Below are 18,168 nucleotides of genomic sequence, written 5' to 3' on the forward strand. Positions count from 1 at the left end.
AAAAAGTGTGTTTTACTACTACATTTTTCATCAACAAAAGTTATATGTAGCCTCACAATGATTGAAACTTATAGTTTTTTTTGTTAATTTGCTTTACATATTTTTTTTTGGTAAAATCTCGCATCGACTTAAAATAATAAAATAAATTTTTAATATATAAATAAATGGTGAACCTTATCTTATAAATTAATTTTGTAAAATTAAGATAGATTTAAAGTTACTTTTTTAAGATGGTGTCAGAACATTCAAATATATCTTAATCAACAATATTTATTATTTGTTAGATTTATCATGTTATTTACTATTAGACCATTATCATACCGTCTATTAATATCTAATCTTAAGCGAGTGTAATCCTACTTTACAAATCAGTTTTGTAAGGTTAAATTTTTGAAATATTTTAACATATTCTATTAAATTTTAGAATGGAGACAATAAGTAAGCAAGTTAATTTTGAGTGTTAAAGATTAAGTTTTGTTTATTGAAGTTAAAAGGGTTTATGATGTTGGAAGTGAAGAAGAGATTATGGGATTTGGGTTGGAATAGTCGAATATTAAAAAATTGCATGCTTCATGCATGTGCGTCTGTGTCTAACTTCTCAAATAGAATCCTATCGTAAGCTAACAAGCTCTAGGAATGCTCATTCATGTCTTTTTCTTGGGGCTTTTATTAATTTATCAAATCCAATGCCCTAGCTTTGTGCTTGTGGAAACTCTGTTTGGGATTTCAACTTTTTTGACTTTGACTACCTACCCTTCCTTCCACTATTTATCAACATTCTTTATATAATAATAAAATATTCACCATATGTGGACCCAACCCAACCCTAATTAATAACTATTTCTTAATCAAATCTTAACATTAAGCAAAAATACAAAGCAATTCTTCATTACAATATTCAAATTTACTTCTTAGACACACCATTTTTTTTTCTTTTGCTTCTTATCAATATTTTTCTATAAATGAATTAATCCCTTCATTTTATTTTACTTATTTATACAAAAAATAGGTTACCAAAGTTAGTGACCGAAATAAGAAAGTTGTAATTATTGAATGGCATCTATCACAAATCAACAACTACTTAAAACATTGATGAAATAAATTTTTTAATACTAATAATGTGCACGGTGACTAAAATAACCATGTCCCTCAAGAGTCGAGATCAATCACGTTTTAAACGTTCTTCCTCTTTCTATCTTCTGATGTGTCTTTTAAAAATAAAACCGTGACAAAATTCTCAACCATGTCCCTTAAGAATCGAGGTCAATCACGTTTTAAATATTTTTCCTTTTTTCTATCTTCTAATGCGTCTTTTAAAAATAAAACTGTGACAAAACTCTTAAACTTTAAAACGGACAATATCTTGAATATGGTGATTAATTCTAACTATATCGCTCAATGAACTTGAGATCAGAATAAAATGCAAAACTTACTAATGGCAATGACTCACAATCACATGAACCAAATGGTTAAATAATTGCATAGTTTGTTGAGCTTCATCAATTTACTATTCACACTTCCAACAATGTGTCCCAATCGTAATGAATATCTACATAGTCTAATCCTTGTCCTCTCAAGAATACCACAATCAACCTCGCTAGGGGAAAACAATTGTAACACTTCCCAAAGTGTTTGAGATAAGCAATATTTCAGCTCAAAAACAATAATAGATTCACCAATTTTGTTTCATTTGTTTAGTATGAAGCATGCTTGGCCACCAAATAAGATGAACATGAAGAAGCAATAGCACAAGATCCATCAAGAAACATTGACCAACACCCACATGCAACGCTACCCTTTTTACTCTTCTTCAACTTTGCATACATTACTTCTGTCCCAAAACAATGAATAACATTGTTCCTCTCTTTGCCTTGTGAAACACTTTTATAAATATTCATCTTTAAACCAATTTAATGTTTTTTCACTTAAAATATAGATATATTTATGATGCACATAAATTTGGGAAAATAGCCAAGACTAGGATACCACACTTTTAAACATAAATTTCTATATCTCTATTAGCAACATAAAAAATGATATTTTGATACAAATTACATTTATTTGACAACATATTATAAAGGTAAAATAGTCATAAAATAAAATAAAAAAACTTTATTTGAACTGGACTACAAGTATATAGTGCTATCTTTTAAACTCATGTTGCAGTAAAAGAAACCCAATAAAAACTATTTTTGTGAGATGTTTCAATGAAAAAAAAGGCCCAAGTTTGAGGTTATTTCTTCGACTACTCTCCTAATTTCTTTATGTACCCACTATGCACTCCAAAAGAATATTGGAAAAGTCTAAATTGTTCATGCTTTAGATTTTTTAATTGCGAAATCTTGAAATATATTTTGTACTGTATAATTTCAAAGCTATTTCTTCCTTTATCCCTGCACTTTCTTCTTCCACTTTACGAATATAAATAAAATTTACTAATATGTTTTTTATCATATTATAATCAGAATACATTTTAGATTCTAGAAGAATACCTTTTACATTATATAATCTAGAACGTTGATATTACGTATTTTGAAATAAAATATTAGATTATATAATTTAAAATATTAGAATTACATATTCATAATAAAATTATATAATCAAAGAAAATGTTACTTAATTTTAAACATAAGAAAAGTGTGAAATTGACTTATAAAAAATTATTGTGCGAAAATAGCACTCTTGAAGAATTTAGAAATAACATGTTTAGGAAAACTAAAGGTTTGCCATCAATTCAAAATTGTGTATGGAGAGTAATTACCAATAAAGCAGCGACAAATACTAATTTAAAAAATAGATGAGTACGATCAAGAAATAGTAATTGTGTTATGCCTAATAATATCGATGAGAGTGTGAGTCATTTATTATTTACTTGTAAAATAGCAACACAAATAAAAATTTTGGATAAGAGGATCTCTATTTACTATCATAATGTAAAAATATACTTTAGCTAATTTAAACTTGTTGAACTTAGCAATAAACATAATCAGGTGTGGTGATGCATGTAATATTGTTTGGGGCATTTGGAATCATATAATGTTATACTTAAAAACACAAAAAATTGATAAGGATGAAGTTGTTATGTTAGCTTAAACTAGAGCTTGAGTCTGGGGATCACAAATAAGTACAACTACTTTCTTTTATTCTGACGGGTGTTTATGCCCAATCACATGTCAACTCTTTCTTTAAATAGGCATAACAGAGTTAATGTGAATGGTGCTCTTAGTTTTTGTGGTTTGATTAGCACCTATAAGGACAGATACAAAATAACACTTATTTTTAGTGTTTGAGTGTTCTTTAATACAAGTTCGTTGATGAAAGTGGAAGGAAGGATATTTAGTTTGTTGTTAAAGGGATATAGGGATATGTTCAAGTGTTGATCCCTAACACTACAAATTAAATACATGTCTTTACTAGCCTATTTTGTTATGTGAAATTTGAAAGAATAAATTTCATAATTGTAAATTTTTTTGTTGTTAAATGAAATTAAATGATACATCTTGAACCTCTAATCTCATCCCTTTACAATTCCTTTGGATTCTTGTGCCAAGGAATTTGTTGGAATATCAAGGAGTCACACAATTGCCAATAGTCAAGTTCTCAATGTATTAACCTTGAAGGTTTATATAATTAAAGCTTGGATGTGAAATGTTCTTGTTAAGTGAAGTGTAGTATAAGCTTCAAATAGTGTAAAAGTGTTTGAGGGAATTTTAGATCTACATATTGTTCTATTCAATGTCATAATCTTTTATATTTGGTCAATTCAAACCTTATACAACGGGATAATGATCTTTATCTTTTAAGAGATTTTTTTACATTTCACATTTTCCCTCCTGCATTCAAATAAATGCAAAAATTTTCAGATTATATAATTTGGAAAATTTTATTTTAGAAAATAAATTTGATATTGTATATTTTAGATTTATTTATTTTTGGATTGTACAATCCAAAAGTTTTTTTTTTTATTTCTAGAATCTAAAATTCATTTTTTATATGAAAAAAATTTCTAAATTGTTTTATTTAGGAGTCATTTTTAACTTGTGAATTATGTAATCCGAATTTTTTTTACTTTGAGATTATACATCCATAATTCATTCTTTGCATGAGAAAAAGCTTTTGGATAGCACATTCTCTTAAAATGTTTTGTAAATTATACAATTCGAAAGACTTTTTGTTTTGTTTTTTGTTTTTGCTGAACATAATCTAGAACACTTTTCTTCTTGAATTCATCCATGACACAATACATGACAAGGATAGTGGCAACGAAAGAGGCTGCAACAAGAGAATAGTTTGATCTTTTAACCACACCATGAAAATGCACATGAAAAGTATGGTGGTGCAGAAAGAAATGGTCTATCTTCCAAAGACACGATAAAATCAAGGGCCCGTCATGGACATCATTAACTCCCGAGCTACAAACACAGATAAAATAATAACGTTGTATGGACATATATTTTAAGGTTTAGGTATTTTGTTGAATCACGAACTATTTTAAAATTTTCAAACAAGTCTCAACTATTTTTTGTCAACTTCTTTGATTATGTAAAATGAAAGTTGAGTCCTCAATGTTTCTAAAACTGTTGCAAATTGTTATTTTGTAGGGCTCCCAAAAAAAATCCAAGAATTCTTAAATGTATAAAAAATTCAAATTGCTCCATAATGTCATAGTTCTATTACAAAATAGTTCTTGACATTATATTTTAATGACAGAATAATATTAAAATAATTAACAATAAAGATTAATTACATTATTTTTTACATATACAGGCCCAGAGTAAAGTAAATATTTTGTTCTTTCAATAATTAAATAGATAGCATGTCACATTTAAGAATCACATGGGCCATTTACCCTAACGTTTACAATGAAATTACACTAGATTACCTGAACATTCGCCAAATTATTTATTGCACTTTAAGTCTTTCTAAGCCTCTTTTCTTTTTTCTTAAAAAAAAAAGAAAAAGTAAAGCAAGGAATGGAATTTTCTTTTGGTAAATGAGGAACGAAAGTAGCAAGTTATAGAACCATAGGCACGATTCGACCAGCATCTGCAACTTTAGATGTTTTAGATTGCTTGCTAACCATTGGTTCAACACCCAACCATTTTTGAATATGTTGAAATACTGTCTCATCTCGTAATATTCCACGATGAGAAGCACCAACTCCCACCCTTTCGGTGGCTTTCAGTCCATCAGCCTGTAATATCAAAACACAAGAACTCCACAAATCAATACTAAGAAGCTATGTATTATTTTTTGTTTACTACATTACAAGTTTGCTATCAGAAGATAAATTTGGAAGTACTATATTAAGAGAGCATCACATAGTTCAAACAAATGCCCTTCTATTTGGACTACTTCCATATGCATCTATCTTTCAAAAGGTAGCAAATAATTACCTTGAAGGCATTACAGCTAGGCTAAAAGCAGTTTACAAAAATTTCAATGTGGCTAGAGGTAAGTGTTCTACAGAATACAGAAAGATTGGAGAGAGTACCTTCGCAGATTCAGTAGGAACTGTTCCATCCCCATCCACATAAGAATATAGTGGCTGAAAAAAACATAGACGAGAAAATTTCTTAATACATGCATGCACAGACACAGCAACGTATTATCAGCAAGACAGGAATTATATCCTAGGAACAGAAAGAAAAACAAAATGCAGAGTCAAAATGGAAAAAAAATAAGTACAATTTCTAATATCTTTCACACCAGTTGTAGATATTTTCTTGAAACTAACATGAATTATAACAATGAGAGGGAAAAAGATACATCCTTCTAAAATATGCACATTTCTCTCCAACTAAATATATGGAAGGAGCTGCAAAAGCAGTAGCCGGCCCTTTTTAGGATTTATGACAAATACTAGCCTCTCAGTAAAGATATAATAAAACGATGAAGAACAAATGAAGTATTTTTAAAGAATCAAGATAGAAGACTCTCGTTAGCGGTCTTCCTTTTTGGCATGTAAGAGATTTAAGTGACTCACCATTGTGTGGCAAATTTCGGATAAGTCCTCAATTGGAGAATCTTCCGAACCATAACTGCATTAAGCCCGAAAATCAGGACATGTCAGAAGCAAAGATAGTATAGAAACCTTCGAATATCGAGAAGTGGAAATTTCATCTAAACTGTCATGAGGATAATATTATCCTTCTTGTGAAGCTCAAATTCTATTGACAAGATTCTCCTTATGTAGACCAAAATATGAAAAAGGGTCTAAACTTTAATAATAAAAAGAAACTGATTATGGGGCTTTATATAATTCAGATCAAAGATGTAGGGAGAATAAACATTCCAACATCAAAGTATCCAGTTTAAACCAATTTTCTTATCTCTCAACCTAAATTAATGCTTCTGGTTTATAGATGTACTATTTTCCAACAACAATTTAGTCACATACCAAACATCAAAAGGTGTGTCCAACGATGTCCCGTAAATGTTATAGAAGCTGACTCCATCTGGCAATTTAGCATTTGCGATAAGTTGTCGTGTTTTAATAGCCCAGTCAAGTATATCAAAGTTAAAGGGAAGCCGTATCGTTTTCCCATTATAGCTTAGCTGCAAAAATAACACCCATAAGTCCTTGGTACAAGCAAAAGGAAAATTGCACGAGGAATCATTTTTTGTATCAGAAAAGGAAAGATAACATCTGTCATATTGAATGGTTTTCATGACTAGCACAATCATTTTCACTTGGCATTAGAGATAAAACTTGCATGATGACATTTGTTTAGCTTACTAAGCAATAGACGTCATGCTGACTTTAGATCTTCCTTTAAAGAGAGGTCACGTGAGATACAACCAGTGTTCTGAGAACAGGACCAGATCAAAACAACCAGTTTTCCTGATTGACCCCGGAACTCATCCAAGGTCTGCTCAGTTCTTATCTAATAACCGCAATTGGTCATAACAGGTCAAAGAAAATGCAAATAGGCTGGGTTTTTCAGAACCAGTCAAAGAAACTGCAGAGCCTAGGTGGGTCAACCAGTACACGTCAATGTGGCATAGCAGCTCATGAAGTGCTATGTCACAAGATGGTTAGGAGCTTAACTCAAGAACTTGATTTCTGACTCTAAGGAATTAGCCATTAGGCCAAAAACACCTTAATAATTGATGCAGTAATATATCTATAAATCAGATTTAGTGATCACTAAAATCCCCTTAATAACATTTCTTTTACAATATAAAAGAAAAGTGTGATCATGGATGATATAGTTTGAAATGCTGATTCTTCTACAGAAAAAAAAAAAAAATATATATATATATATATATATATATATATATATATATATATATATATATATATATAAAGAAAGGGATAACTAAAACTAAGGGAGAATAAGTTATCCTCCAAAACCAGAAAAAAGGATACGAGAAGAAACGTGAAAGAAAAAGCCTCAAGAATACAATAAGTCTAACCACAAACAGAATATTAATATATACCAACAAATTACATAGTAATCATAAAAGAAAAATCAAAGCTTGAACATTTTAAAGTATATATGCCCACACACCTTAGATTCATCAACCTAAAGAAAAGTTCAAATAGATTACCTCATTATTCCGCAGTGCTTCTTCAAATAAAGATATACTCTGGGTTGGTCCATAAGATTCCAAATTGGTGTTATTGTCCCCGTCCTTTGTATGCTTTCGCCAGACTAGAATTTCTGGCTGCTTTTTCCATCCATAAGATGGATTTGCCAACATTTCATAGACTGATGGACACTCCACTAGCTAATGTGTAAGAAAGATCATTCCAAAAAACTTAGCCGTTTTACAGCATGTTACACGGAGTAAGAAAATTGTGACTATTCTCAAATGAATGAATAGGACTGTGACCAGGCTTTTGATCTGAAGAACTAATAGATATGAGCTGCAGACATCAGTCAATCACTGTAATGGGTGCCAGAGAGGTTCGACACTGTGGAGCCTTCAATAGCTAAGTCAGAATACTTAATTGTAGTGAGAAGTACTCGGAGAAAGTGTGAAAGTGTATACATGGGTAATGGTCTTATCCATTACAAGCTTCATAGCAGAAAACAACTCCAGCACCCCTCAGTCATTCTGTCCCGTATGTAGCTCATATCCACTAGTTCCAAAGGATTCAAAGGTAAGTCACAATCCAATCCATTCCTTTGAAAAGGCAGTTCATTTGAACTGGACCACACCCACAGGCCCTGATTTAAAATTTTAAAAATATAATGAAAATCTGTCCTCGGAAAAATATATTTTTCCCAACAGTCAAAATTCAATTCAAAGATGGTGACTGAACTAATTACTTGGGAACAAGAATTTACCAATTGATGCATAGTCCACCTTTTAACAAAAAAGTAGCTTTGAAAGCCATCAACAAACTCTAATCCAGTTAATAAAGAATCATTGATGCACCCTGGGGCTCCTGTTCATGTGGAATTCATATTCAAGCATGGATGGTTTAAGGCATCTGGGAAAATGGAAATAGATGCATATAAACAAAAAGTATCCTAAGCTCTTTGCAGTTGTGATGCCGAGCATTGACAATATTCGATATATTCATAGTTGCACATTTTTCTAAAACTTTCATCACATCAATATATTTATAGTGGGTCCATAGTTAAAAAAGCTCGACAAGAAAAGAGACTTGTTTTTCTTGGTAACTAAAGTTGGAAGAGAATCATGGCTAAGTGTTTATTTCAATCCAGTGCGTGGAAAAATGTCAGAAAAAAATCAAGTTCCTCATAAAGAACAGAGACATAAAGTTATGTACTTTAATGGGGCCCATGATAATCAAATCAATGAGATGAAAACATCCATTTGAATACAAATAGTAGATAATTAGAATTAAGTAGTTGCAAAAAATTTGTAGAATAGCAGGTAGTCCATAGATTACACGCTGTTAAGAATTTATTTCAAATTCATCTTATGAGTTTCACATTGACTTATATCATATGGTATTGGACTTATTTTTCATTCATGAGAATTTTGTCCTCAAGCTTCTTATGGTTCCGTTCATGTGTCAAACCTTGATCAATGTGCAAATATTCTCACTAAATCTCTCTCTCCCTTTTGGTTTTGCGCTCATCAGTCCAAGCTCAAGGTGGTTGATTTGCATGTTTCTCACCCCTCATGAGCTTGCAGGGTAGTGGGGGCATATTTTTACTCCACAAGTTTACTTTACATATTCAGTAGTAATTTAGTAGCTTCTATGACAGTTGAATTCTCTAACTAACCAAGAGTTAGTTAGATTCTGTTAGTACCTTCTGTTAGAAGCTAATGTCACTAATTATATAAACCTGATGTAGCTCAGAAATTCTTCGGCAGTGAATTTGTTTTCATTGATTACAGAAACTTCTCTCTCTGAAACTCAACATATGTTATAGGGAAAGTTTATATTCAGCAAACTTATTGTTTTTAAATTTTATATCGTAGACCAATACAAATGACTGCAGTTTACCGAAAAGAACAGGGTCCAAAAGAAAGGAAAACACACAACGGCAAAGGAATCACCTTGGAAAGGGCAAGCCAAGCAAATCCATTTATTCACATATTTTGTAAACACCTGCCAAGGAAAAATGAAAACAATCACTAGTTACTTTATAAGTTCCCTCCCTATATATACATATCACAACCGTTTTAAGAGGTCATGGAGAAAAATTATGCACACATCTCTGTGAAGCGACATGAAACACAAGATCATAATTCCTCCCATGGAATGCGAAATTAAATTGACTTTTCTTCCACCAGAAGCTTTGTAAGCAGTCTCCAACTTATGTTTAAGACCTTCCATTGACTTGTCAATCCTACCATGAACAACAACAATAATAACAATAAGTACATAGTGTGAAGTTAGACCCTAAACTCCTCCATAAGCATTTATAGCAGAAAAAAAAAAACAGATGGTAAAATGAAAGGAACTTCTCTTGTAAATTGAAATCAACTATGTAACTGGACTTTTTGAAAAATTTAAATGAGACATACTCAGTAAAAGCAGGGCACAAGGATCTGTTTGGATAAATTTCTCTAATAAAAAGAAAAAAATGAAATGATTTTCTCCCAGAATCAAAATTAACTTATCCATAAACTAAATTGTAAAAAACTTCTCATATTAGTTTCACCAAAACCTAATTTTTAACTTAAACCTAACCTTAATTACAACCTCAAGAATGATTGTTTAGGTCTCACTGATACGGTCAAATTAAAATAAATAAGTGGAGACAATGTTTATCTTAAGGATTGAATTAAGTCCTAAATCCAAATTCGAAGATTAATTTTAACTTAGAGAAGAAGTTTATTTCCTATTTTCTTATCATCAAGTGTTTATGGAAAAATTTATCCGAATAATTCATAAGTTGACTTGAAGTCATGGAAGATGCCCAGTTCAATTTTGTGTAATTTTTCCACTATTAGAATCTATGGGAAAAAAAAAAAAAAAAAAACTCCCCAACGGTAAATAACAAATTCAGGAAATGAAGTTTATAGTTCACAGCATTACCTATTGCTTTGGCGGAAATCATATCCGAACCCAAACAGCGTGGTTCCCTTCTCGTAACCGCATCCAACAAGCATCTCAATCATGTCGTGAAAATGATACACCTCTGTCAAATGCACACACTTCGTAAACTGCCAGACAACACAAGAGAAACACTCAAGCACAAGAAAAACACCAAATTACTAAATAATTACAAGTAAAAGCATTTATAATCAGTCACTCACCCACGATGGATCCAAAATATCGATCGCATAGAGGCCATGATCATCGTCAGGAACCACAAGCTTAGACTTCTTGTCCAACGTTTCACAGTAGCCTGAGAGTTCGCGTCAATTTGCGAGACCAACAACGACTTAACCGAAAACTCAAAAATGGTGGAAAGAGAAGAAGTAGAGGAAGGACCTGTTTTTGGATTGTAAAGGGACCAAATCTTCTTCCGGAACTCCATGTCAGCGAGCAGAAGCCTGACCCAAACCCGGGTGGTGAACCCGAATGTCTTGGGCTTGGAATTGACAATGGAGCCGCCCATACCCGAAACCAGCAGAAGCGGGTCGCGATCGGCGATTGCCCTGACCTCGTCGGATCCAAAGCACGGGCAGAAACGCATGGTTTCGTCCTTTTCTTCTCCTTCTCACTGAAGCTGGTGAGGGAGTTTCAACAACTAGTGTGCGAACACGAACCATTTATTTATTAATGTACGAATAAATAAATAATTAATTAATTAATTAATAGAATTATCATTAATTCTGGTTCTTGGTGGAGAGAAAATGGAAAAAGTAAAAATGGAAGGGTTTTATTTTTGTGTCTGAGTTGGAAATAGAAGTCATTGGATTCTGGAATTTTCGGCACTATGCTGTGTGCATGGTAAAAGATTGCTCTGCTTGCGTATGTGTGCAATGTACTCCATCTGGACATCCATTTTGCATCTGCATCCTCCTTCTTTGGTTTATTTGCTTTGGCCTATTGTTCAGAGTCGGAATTTACAGCTCTAGTCCTAACATGATTTTTTCTTTTTTGTATTTTGATTTTGTTTATTAAGTTGTGTGAAAAATGTCTTTCACTTTTTTTAACTTCTCTCGTTATCGCTTATCTTGTTATTGGATCAAAACTTAGATTTTCTATTTGTTGAAAACAAAAACTCTCTCAAAGTATTTTAATATCTTAATCTCTCTTTGAGTATCTTTCTTTTTGCGTTCTTATAAATCATGGGTACCGGTCAAAATTTCATCTTTTTTTTTTTGTGGTAGTTATTTGGGTAATGTAGTTGGGGATTGCGGAGCAACCAATGTAATTGGTAAAAAATAATCGGTGTAAAATGTAGTTAAAAAATGTTGTTTGACATCGTTTAATCATCATTTGATAATTTGTAAAAAGATAAAATGGTATTAACAAAATTAATTTTTATATTTTTAGAATAAAAAAAAGTAAATAATAGTAAAAAGTAATGTTAAATGGTAGTAAAGAAAAAATGTTGTCAAAATATTGATGTCTAATGTAGTTTTTGTACTAGTGAGTAAGGCGTTGTAATATTATTATATTTGTCAAAGACAACTTCTTTCAATCCATTTCTGCACGAATTTAGATTCTCTGTTAAATTTGTCTGTGTTATTCCTCTACTGTACCACTATAAAACATTAATTAACACTAATTCTAACGTTTTAAAATAACAATACAATATATTTTTAATGTTCAATAATAAACAACATTCATTTATTACCGGCTTCTTCAATAATAAATTAAGCATTTATTAATATTTGTGTGTATGGTAACACTTAGTGAACACACACAAGCATTGTTTCACCCAAATTTTTCTTACGGTATTTTAACATGCCTCGTGCATAACATTCATTTCACCCACAATACTTTATCATTAAATATATCACATGCCTCAAGTATACCTTTATAGGAGTTACTTGTACAAAGTAATGAATATTCTTTCCATATTTTTTGATAGAGTGAGGCATTATTTTTTAAATTCAAATTCAAATTCAATATAAATTTAAATCAAATTACTTACATTGTAATAAACTAAACTAGTTTGGTAATAAATCGCGTATAATTTTATGGACTTCTTTTGCCTACTTTGTTCACTTGGTAAACTATTTTTAAAAAAATGTTTTTTAAAACTAAAATCCGAGTGTAGTAGTGTCTAGAAAAAAAATTAAAACTTATAACTATAAATATTTGGGGCTCAATTTTTTTTTTTGTTGTTGAAAAGTAAAGATCATTGAAGTAAGTTTCATTTCTTCAAATAATTTTTTTCAATTACATGGTCAAGAATTAAGTTATTGCCAATATATTTAAGAATTAATAATATGTGTGAAGCGTTGTAAGAAAATTTGGCAGGGTCAGAAGGAAAATAGTATCAAATTGAGGAGGCAAATAGTAAATTAATTACAAAATTAAAGGTAAGAAAATATGAGAGTAGGCAAATAATAAATTAATATTGAAATATGCGATTTTGTTTTTTAGTGAAGAAACAATTAAATCGGTAGCCACGTGCATCCTTTAACATAAAAATTGAAAAAGAAACACACAGCTACGTGTTTTGTTGTGACACACTTGTAGAAAATTCTGGTACGATACCTACATTTTCAAAGCATCTATAAAATTCTAAATGGTATATCCCTTAACACTCCTTAATATTATCACATTTCTTAAAACGACTCTTAACTAATAACTAGCGTAACACAGGCGTTATCACAACTGTATGCATGCATTTTTTAAATATGCATGATATTATATTAGTAGGTGATAATATTATAATGTTATTAAGTTAAAAATATATAATGTTATTAGGTGATATATATATATTAAAATTATATTTATTAAAAATAAAGTGAAATATATCAGAACAGATAAAAAAATAACCATTGATAAATAAATAAGAAGAGAAGAAACAAAGATATCTGGTTTTGTAAAAAGTTTATAAAAATAACGGTCAATTTTTAAAAATTTAATAAATTTATATTTGAAAGGTAAAATCGGTATTTTGAAAAGTAGATACAAAAAGAGGAATCCCCTTTATATATTGTTATAGATTAAGAGATTAATTATCATACATCAATAAATTATTGGTTCGAGTTTCAGAAAGTTTCCGTTTTCTTGTTAATAGAAAAAGAAGATTTCACATAAATTTATTATTTATACAGTGCTATAAGAGTTAATTGAATATTCTACACAGATAATAATGTAAATGAATTATCACGATATGAAAAATATTTAATTACATTCACGGAACGATGTAAACATTTTTTTTATATTATTTTGTGATGAGTTTATTGTTGGGATGATAATTGTTTTAATGACAGCTGATTTTATTTTTCTTGGTAAAGCATGAAAATCAACTTATAATATTGAATTGAATATAGTTATTTAATTATAGAAATGTGTTGATGATGACAAGTACCTAATATTACATAAATGTCTTCGTCATGGCCAGATTTAGCAAGTGAATCAGCCAAGTCCCCAATACTAATAATAAATAAATAAAAAGTAAACATAAACTATGAACATACATATACTTTACTGTGACGTGTACACTTTAATCTTTTGATAGTTGTGTTTATCATGGTTGTGCATTATATTATTGTTATGAAATTAACAGATAACAGATAAAAAAATTTATTCAATTTGATAAGTAAATATTACATAAAAGTTTTAAATTTATCATTTATAACATGACGATATTTATATGTATTGTCCCAATAAATATCACAAAGTTATGGTGACATTAGTTTGGTATTTTTAAAAGGTAATATTCATTATATAGTTGCACTAAAAAAAACAGGTATTATCGATGATTGTTATCCATATATAATAACAATTTTTCATTGATAAACATGTTTTTTTATTGATTATCAATGTCAATAAAAGCGTCATATGTAATATTTATTGTTAAATTTATCTTTTATTAATCATTAAGGCCACGAGTGTCACTATAAATCACGGTGGGTAGAAAAGATGTCACGATAGGATTTCGGTAAGTAGTGACTAGGTCACGATAGCGTCAATGCAGATGTAGGAATTAGAGGAGAGAATCTAAATTAGGGATGAAGCTGAAATTAGAGAAGAGAATCTTAATTGTAATTATGATTTCATCGAAGACATCACAACGATTTTGATCTGTCGATAAGTCATATATGTCGATAATTAGGCCAAGAATTTTACATACGACCTTACCAACAGTATTTCCGTCGGTAAATTAAATAAGGATATATGTCGGTAATTAACCATTATCGATAAATATAATTCATTGGTAAATTAAGTAAAAATATTCATCGATAATCCTATCGTTAATTAACCATTATCAACAGATTTAAATTTATTGGTAAAACGTTGTCGGTAATTTACATTTTTACTATAGTATTGGAGATTAATATTTGACTTATAGTTAAATATTTTGTTAAGAATAACTCCTATATTGAATTGTTCTTTATACATATATAATTTAAAGCCTCGTGAAGGATTTTTACTATTTTTAATTTAAATTTTATTTGTATAATTTTTTAATGATCATTTATTTTTCTTTAATACTTCCATTACATTTTGTTAGGATATACATGAGTTAAAGAAATTAAAATTTGTTCTTAAAATTAGTAGTATGGGAGTTAAAATATAGGACAACTTGAGATTATGTCAATTTTTTATGGTTTCAAGTTTAAAACTTGGATTAAGATAACTAAAAAATAATAAAATGATTAACACATTCAAAACGTTCTTAAATTATGTGTAACCTACATAACTCTCGTGTCCACTTATATAAAAACTTATAAAAATAATAAAAGAAACTTGAGATTAAGATATAGGACAACTTGAGATTATGTCAATTTTTTATGGTTTCAAGTTTAAAACTTGGATTAAGATAACTAAAAGATAATAAAATGATTAACACAAATATATCTTAATTTATTATCACATTTATTATTTCACCTATTTCGACTTAAACATACTAGTATGTTACAATACTTCCTCAACTACTCAATTAAAGAAAAACAAGTGATACTGAAACATCAAATTTGAATTACAAAAATATCTTACAAGAATTTTTTCTTTTTAATAACACATATGAACTAATAATTATTGTTAAGGTAATTGTCTTTCATGTTATTATATCATACATATTTAATCTTATATATTTTTACATGCATTTTAATTCATTAACTATTTATATCAAATTAAAATTATGCAATAATAACTATATTATAATATAATAATGTAACAATTTCAGAATGATTTAAACAAAATAAAGCATGTTTAAATGCATAAGAATATTACTTGAGCAATATTTTTTAATAAATATTACATTTGACCTTTTACTCACTTGAGCAACAATATATGTTATTAAAACAATGGTACTTGAGCAAATAACTTTAGTTAAAAACTTGTTGGTAACATTGATTACGCTTAAACAATATATAAACAAATTAATAATCAAGATAATTGAACATAATGTCTAAAACATATTATATATTCATGACATTATCACATGACAATTTATGTTTAAAAAAATAAAAAATAATTAAAACTTTTTTAAAAAGGTCAATTCTTTTTAAATTTAACGAATTCACACATGTGACAAATGATATTTTATGTTTTTTTTACATTTAAAAAATATAAAAAAGGAAAAAAATGAAAATATCATAAAATGACACACGTAATACTTAAGGTGTTAACGTTTATTAAATGAAAAATTCAAATCAAAACGTTTTAAAAAATCTAAGGATTAAATTGAAACTAACTATAATTACAATAATAAAGATAAAAATAAACAAATCTAACAAATTAAAATATCAAATTACTAATTAAATCTATTATTCCACGTTATTCATATAAATATAAATAAAAGTATAAAATAACACCAAGCATTTATATATTTTACAAGATATAAATAATTATAATAATTATAGTCTTTACTTTTTTTTCTACAATGTTACTATCATAATTTTATTTATTTATCTAATTACTTTTATACATTTTTTATAATTTAACTTTAATCATCCACTATTTTATTCATTTTTTACTTAATTATAAGTTATGATACCCCTCTTTCTAAAATTCCTAAAAACAGAAATACAACTTCTCTTCCTTCTCTCTCTCAACTTCTCTGCAACCCACCCTTCTCCCAACTTCTCTTCCTTATTGCTGTCATATCTCACTGTTTTCATAACCTATACTCATATTATGGAAGGACCAACCAACAGGAACCCCAACAGCTTCCTCCCTCAGCTTCCATTCTCTTAGGCAGGTTTCTTTTTTTAAAATTGGGTTCAATTTCAGCTAGAATTCGCTAGTTAATCTATGAATTTTGAGTCTGATCATGTAATTCTTCCTTCTCCACGTCGTGGTGATGGATTCTCCTATGTTAAACTGAAAACTCTGTTGTCTTGCAAATTGCTTGATTCCACCAACTAAATTCTTGGCAAAAAGGTAAGGGAAACTGACTTTTACCCAAATTTCGTATGAAATGTGTTCATGAGTGATTGAATTGTTTGATTGTGTGTTCAATTCGTGTTTGAAACTGTCCGTGTGTGAAATTAGGTGTTAGATGATTATGAGCGAGCCTGCATGTGAAGAACATATGAGATTTCCTGGTAGTTTCGCCCAAGCGAGCAGCTCTCGCCTGAGCGAAAATACCAAAAGATCACCTCTGTCACTGCGCGAAATCTCGCCTAGGCGAGCTGGAGTCGCCTGAGCGAGATAACTTCTCGTCTAGGCGAGCCAGTTTAGCCTGAGCAAGAGTTCGCCCAGGTTTTTATTTTGCCACTGTAAGAGGTCTCGCCCAGGCGAGAGCAACTCGCCTAAGCGAGACAAACTCTCTAGCTTAGGCGAGACTCTCTAGCCTAAGCGAGATTCCCTGCAGAAGTTAGCTCCTTCACTGTTTTTGACTAATTGATACTGTATTAATTGCATTAATATGATAAAGGCTAGTCTTGTATGTGATCCTTATGCATGATAGTCAAAGTGATGGAATTGAGTGTGAAATTGGTATGAATGAGAATATGTTGGAGTTAGGATTTCAAGGGAAATTCTAAGGAAAATGGTTTTAGTAAATGTAAAGACACGAGGACTCATATTGGTGGCATCCTGACGCTCCTAGTAACCATTAAGACTCATGTAGAGTATGATGGATTACGTCGAGGGAAGTAGCAGGAGGTCCTGGTCTATGGACCCGATCCGTCATAGACGTGATGAGGCTTATCTTGGGAGTGGTTGGGTAAATACCCCTTGTGTCTAAAACTCTGCAGAGTTTAGGAACCATCACAAGTGTAAGCCACCGAGAGCTCCAATGTCACTTACATAATCCGGATATCGAGTCTAGAATGGTGTATGGTGTTATAGTTGTGATTAATTGGATGATTTTGATAATTGTGTGATTAATTCTGATTTCTGCCTAACTATAAAATTTACATGATTTACTCTTAGTCCAAGTTAGCTTGCCCTTCTTGTATGCTGTGTGTTCTTTGTGTCTTCTATTTTTGCAATGATCGTCCTTATTGAATGGCGTGAGCAGATATAGGTGCAGGTGAGGATACACCACTCCTGGACATGAGTTGAGTGGGTTCCAGGGCGTTCCCAATAGTAGTTGTCACCTGTTTTTCCTCATAGATGCTTAGGGTGTTTTGTACCCCTTTTGTTTAGTATAGGCTATATGTATGGACAGTATATATATAATTATTTTGAGAATAACTGTATTATAC

At 30.3% G+C, this 18,168-nt stretch overlaps 1 protein-coding gene across 1 annotated transcript; it reads right to left on the bottom strand.

Moving 5' to 3' along the window:
* Window positions 1–4,775: 4,775 nt before the first annotated feature.
* LCAT3 (lecithin:cholesterol acyltransferase 3) lies at window positions 4,776–11,140 on the bottom strand. Its single transcript, XM_028073554.2, has 11 exons — window positions 10,871–11,140; window positions 10,693–10,784; window positions 10,472–10,599; window positions 9,644–9,779; window positions 9,487–9,538; window positions 8,298–8,398; window positions 7,555–7,734; window positions 6,401–6,558; window positions 5,987–6,041; window positions 5,495–5,548; window positions 4,776–5,194 (listed from the first exon to the last, which is right to left on the bottom strand). The coding sequence occupies exons 1-11, from the start codon at window positions 11,073–11,075 to the stop codon at window positions 5,015–5,017; spliced, it is 1,341 nt and encodes a 446-aa protein (XP_027929355.1). The 5' UTR covers window positions 11,076–11,140; the 3' UTR covers window positions 4,776–5,014.
* Between the last annotated feature and the right edge of the window lie 7,028 nt (window positions 11,141–18,168).

This window comes from Vigna unguiculata, chromosome 5, assembly GCF_037176805.1.
Source record: "Vigna unguiculata cultivar grain cowpea cultivar isolate G323 ecotype 2 chromosome 5, ASM3717680v1, whole genome shotgun sequence".
Taxonomy (NCBI): Eukaryota; Viridiplantae; Streptophyta; class Magnoliopsida; order Fabales; family Fabaceae; genus Vigna; species Vigna unguiculata.

What these genes read in the sequence shown, in the direction of transcription:
- LCAT3 (XM_028073554.2), bottom strand. Translation starts at nt 11,075, where the DNA reads ATGCGTTTCTGCCCGTGCTTTGGATCCGACGAGGTCAGGGCAATCGCC. An exon ending in TCATGTCGCTTCACAGAGAT is followed by an intron (nt 9,539 to 9,643) that starts GTGTGCATAATT and finishes TTTCCTTGGCAG; the next exon opens with GTGTTTACAAAATATGTGAA. An exon ending in GACACACCTTTTGATGTTTG is followed by an intron (nt 6,042 to 6,400) that starts GTATGTGACTAA and finishes GGCTTAATGCAG; the next exon opens with TTATGGTTCGGAAGATTCTC.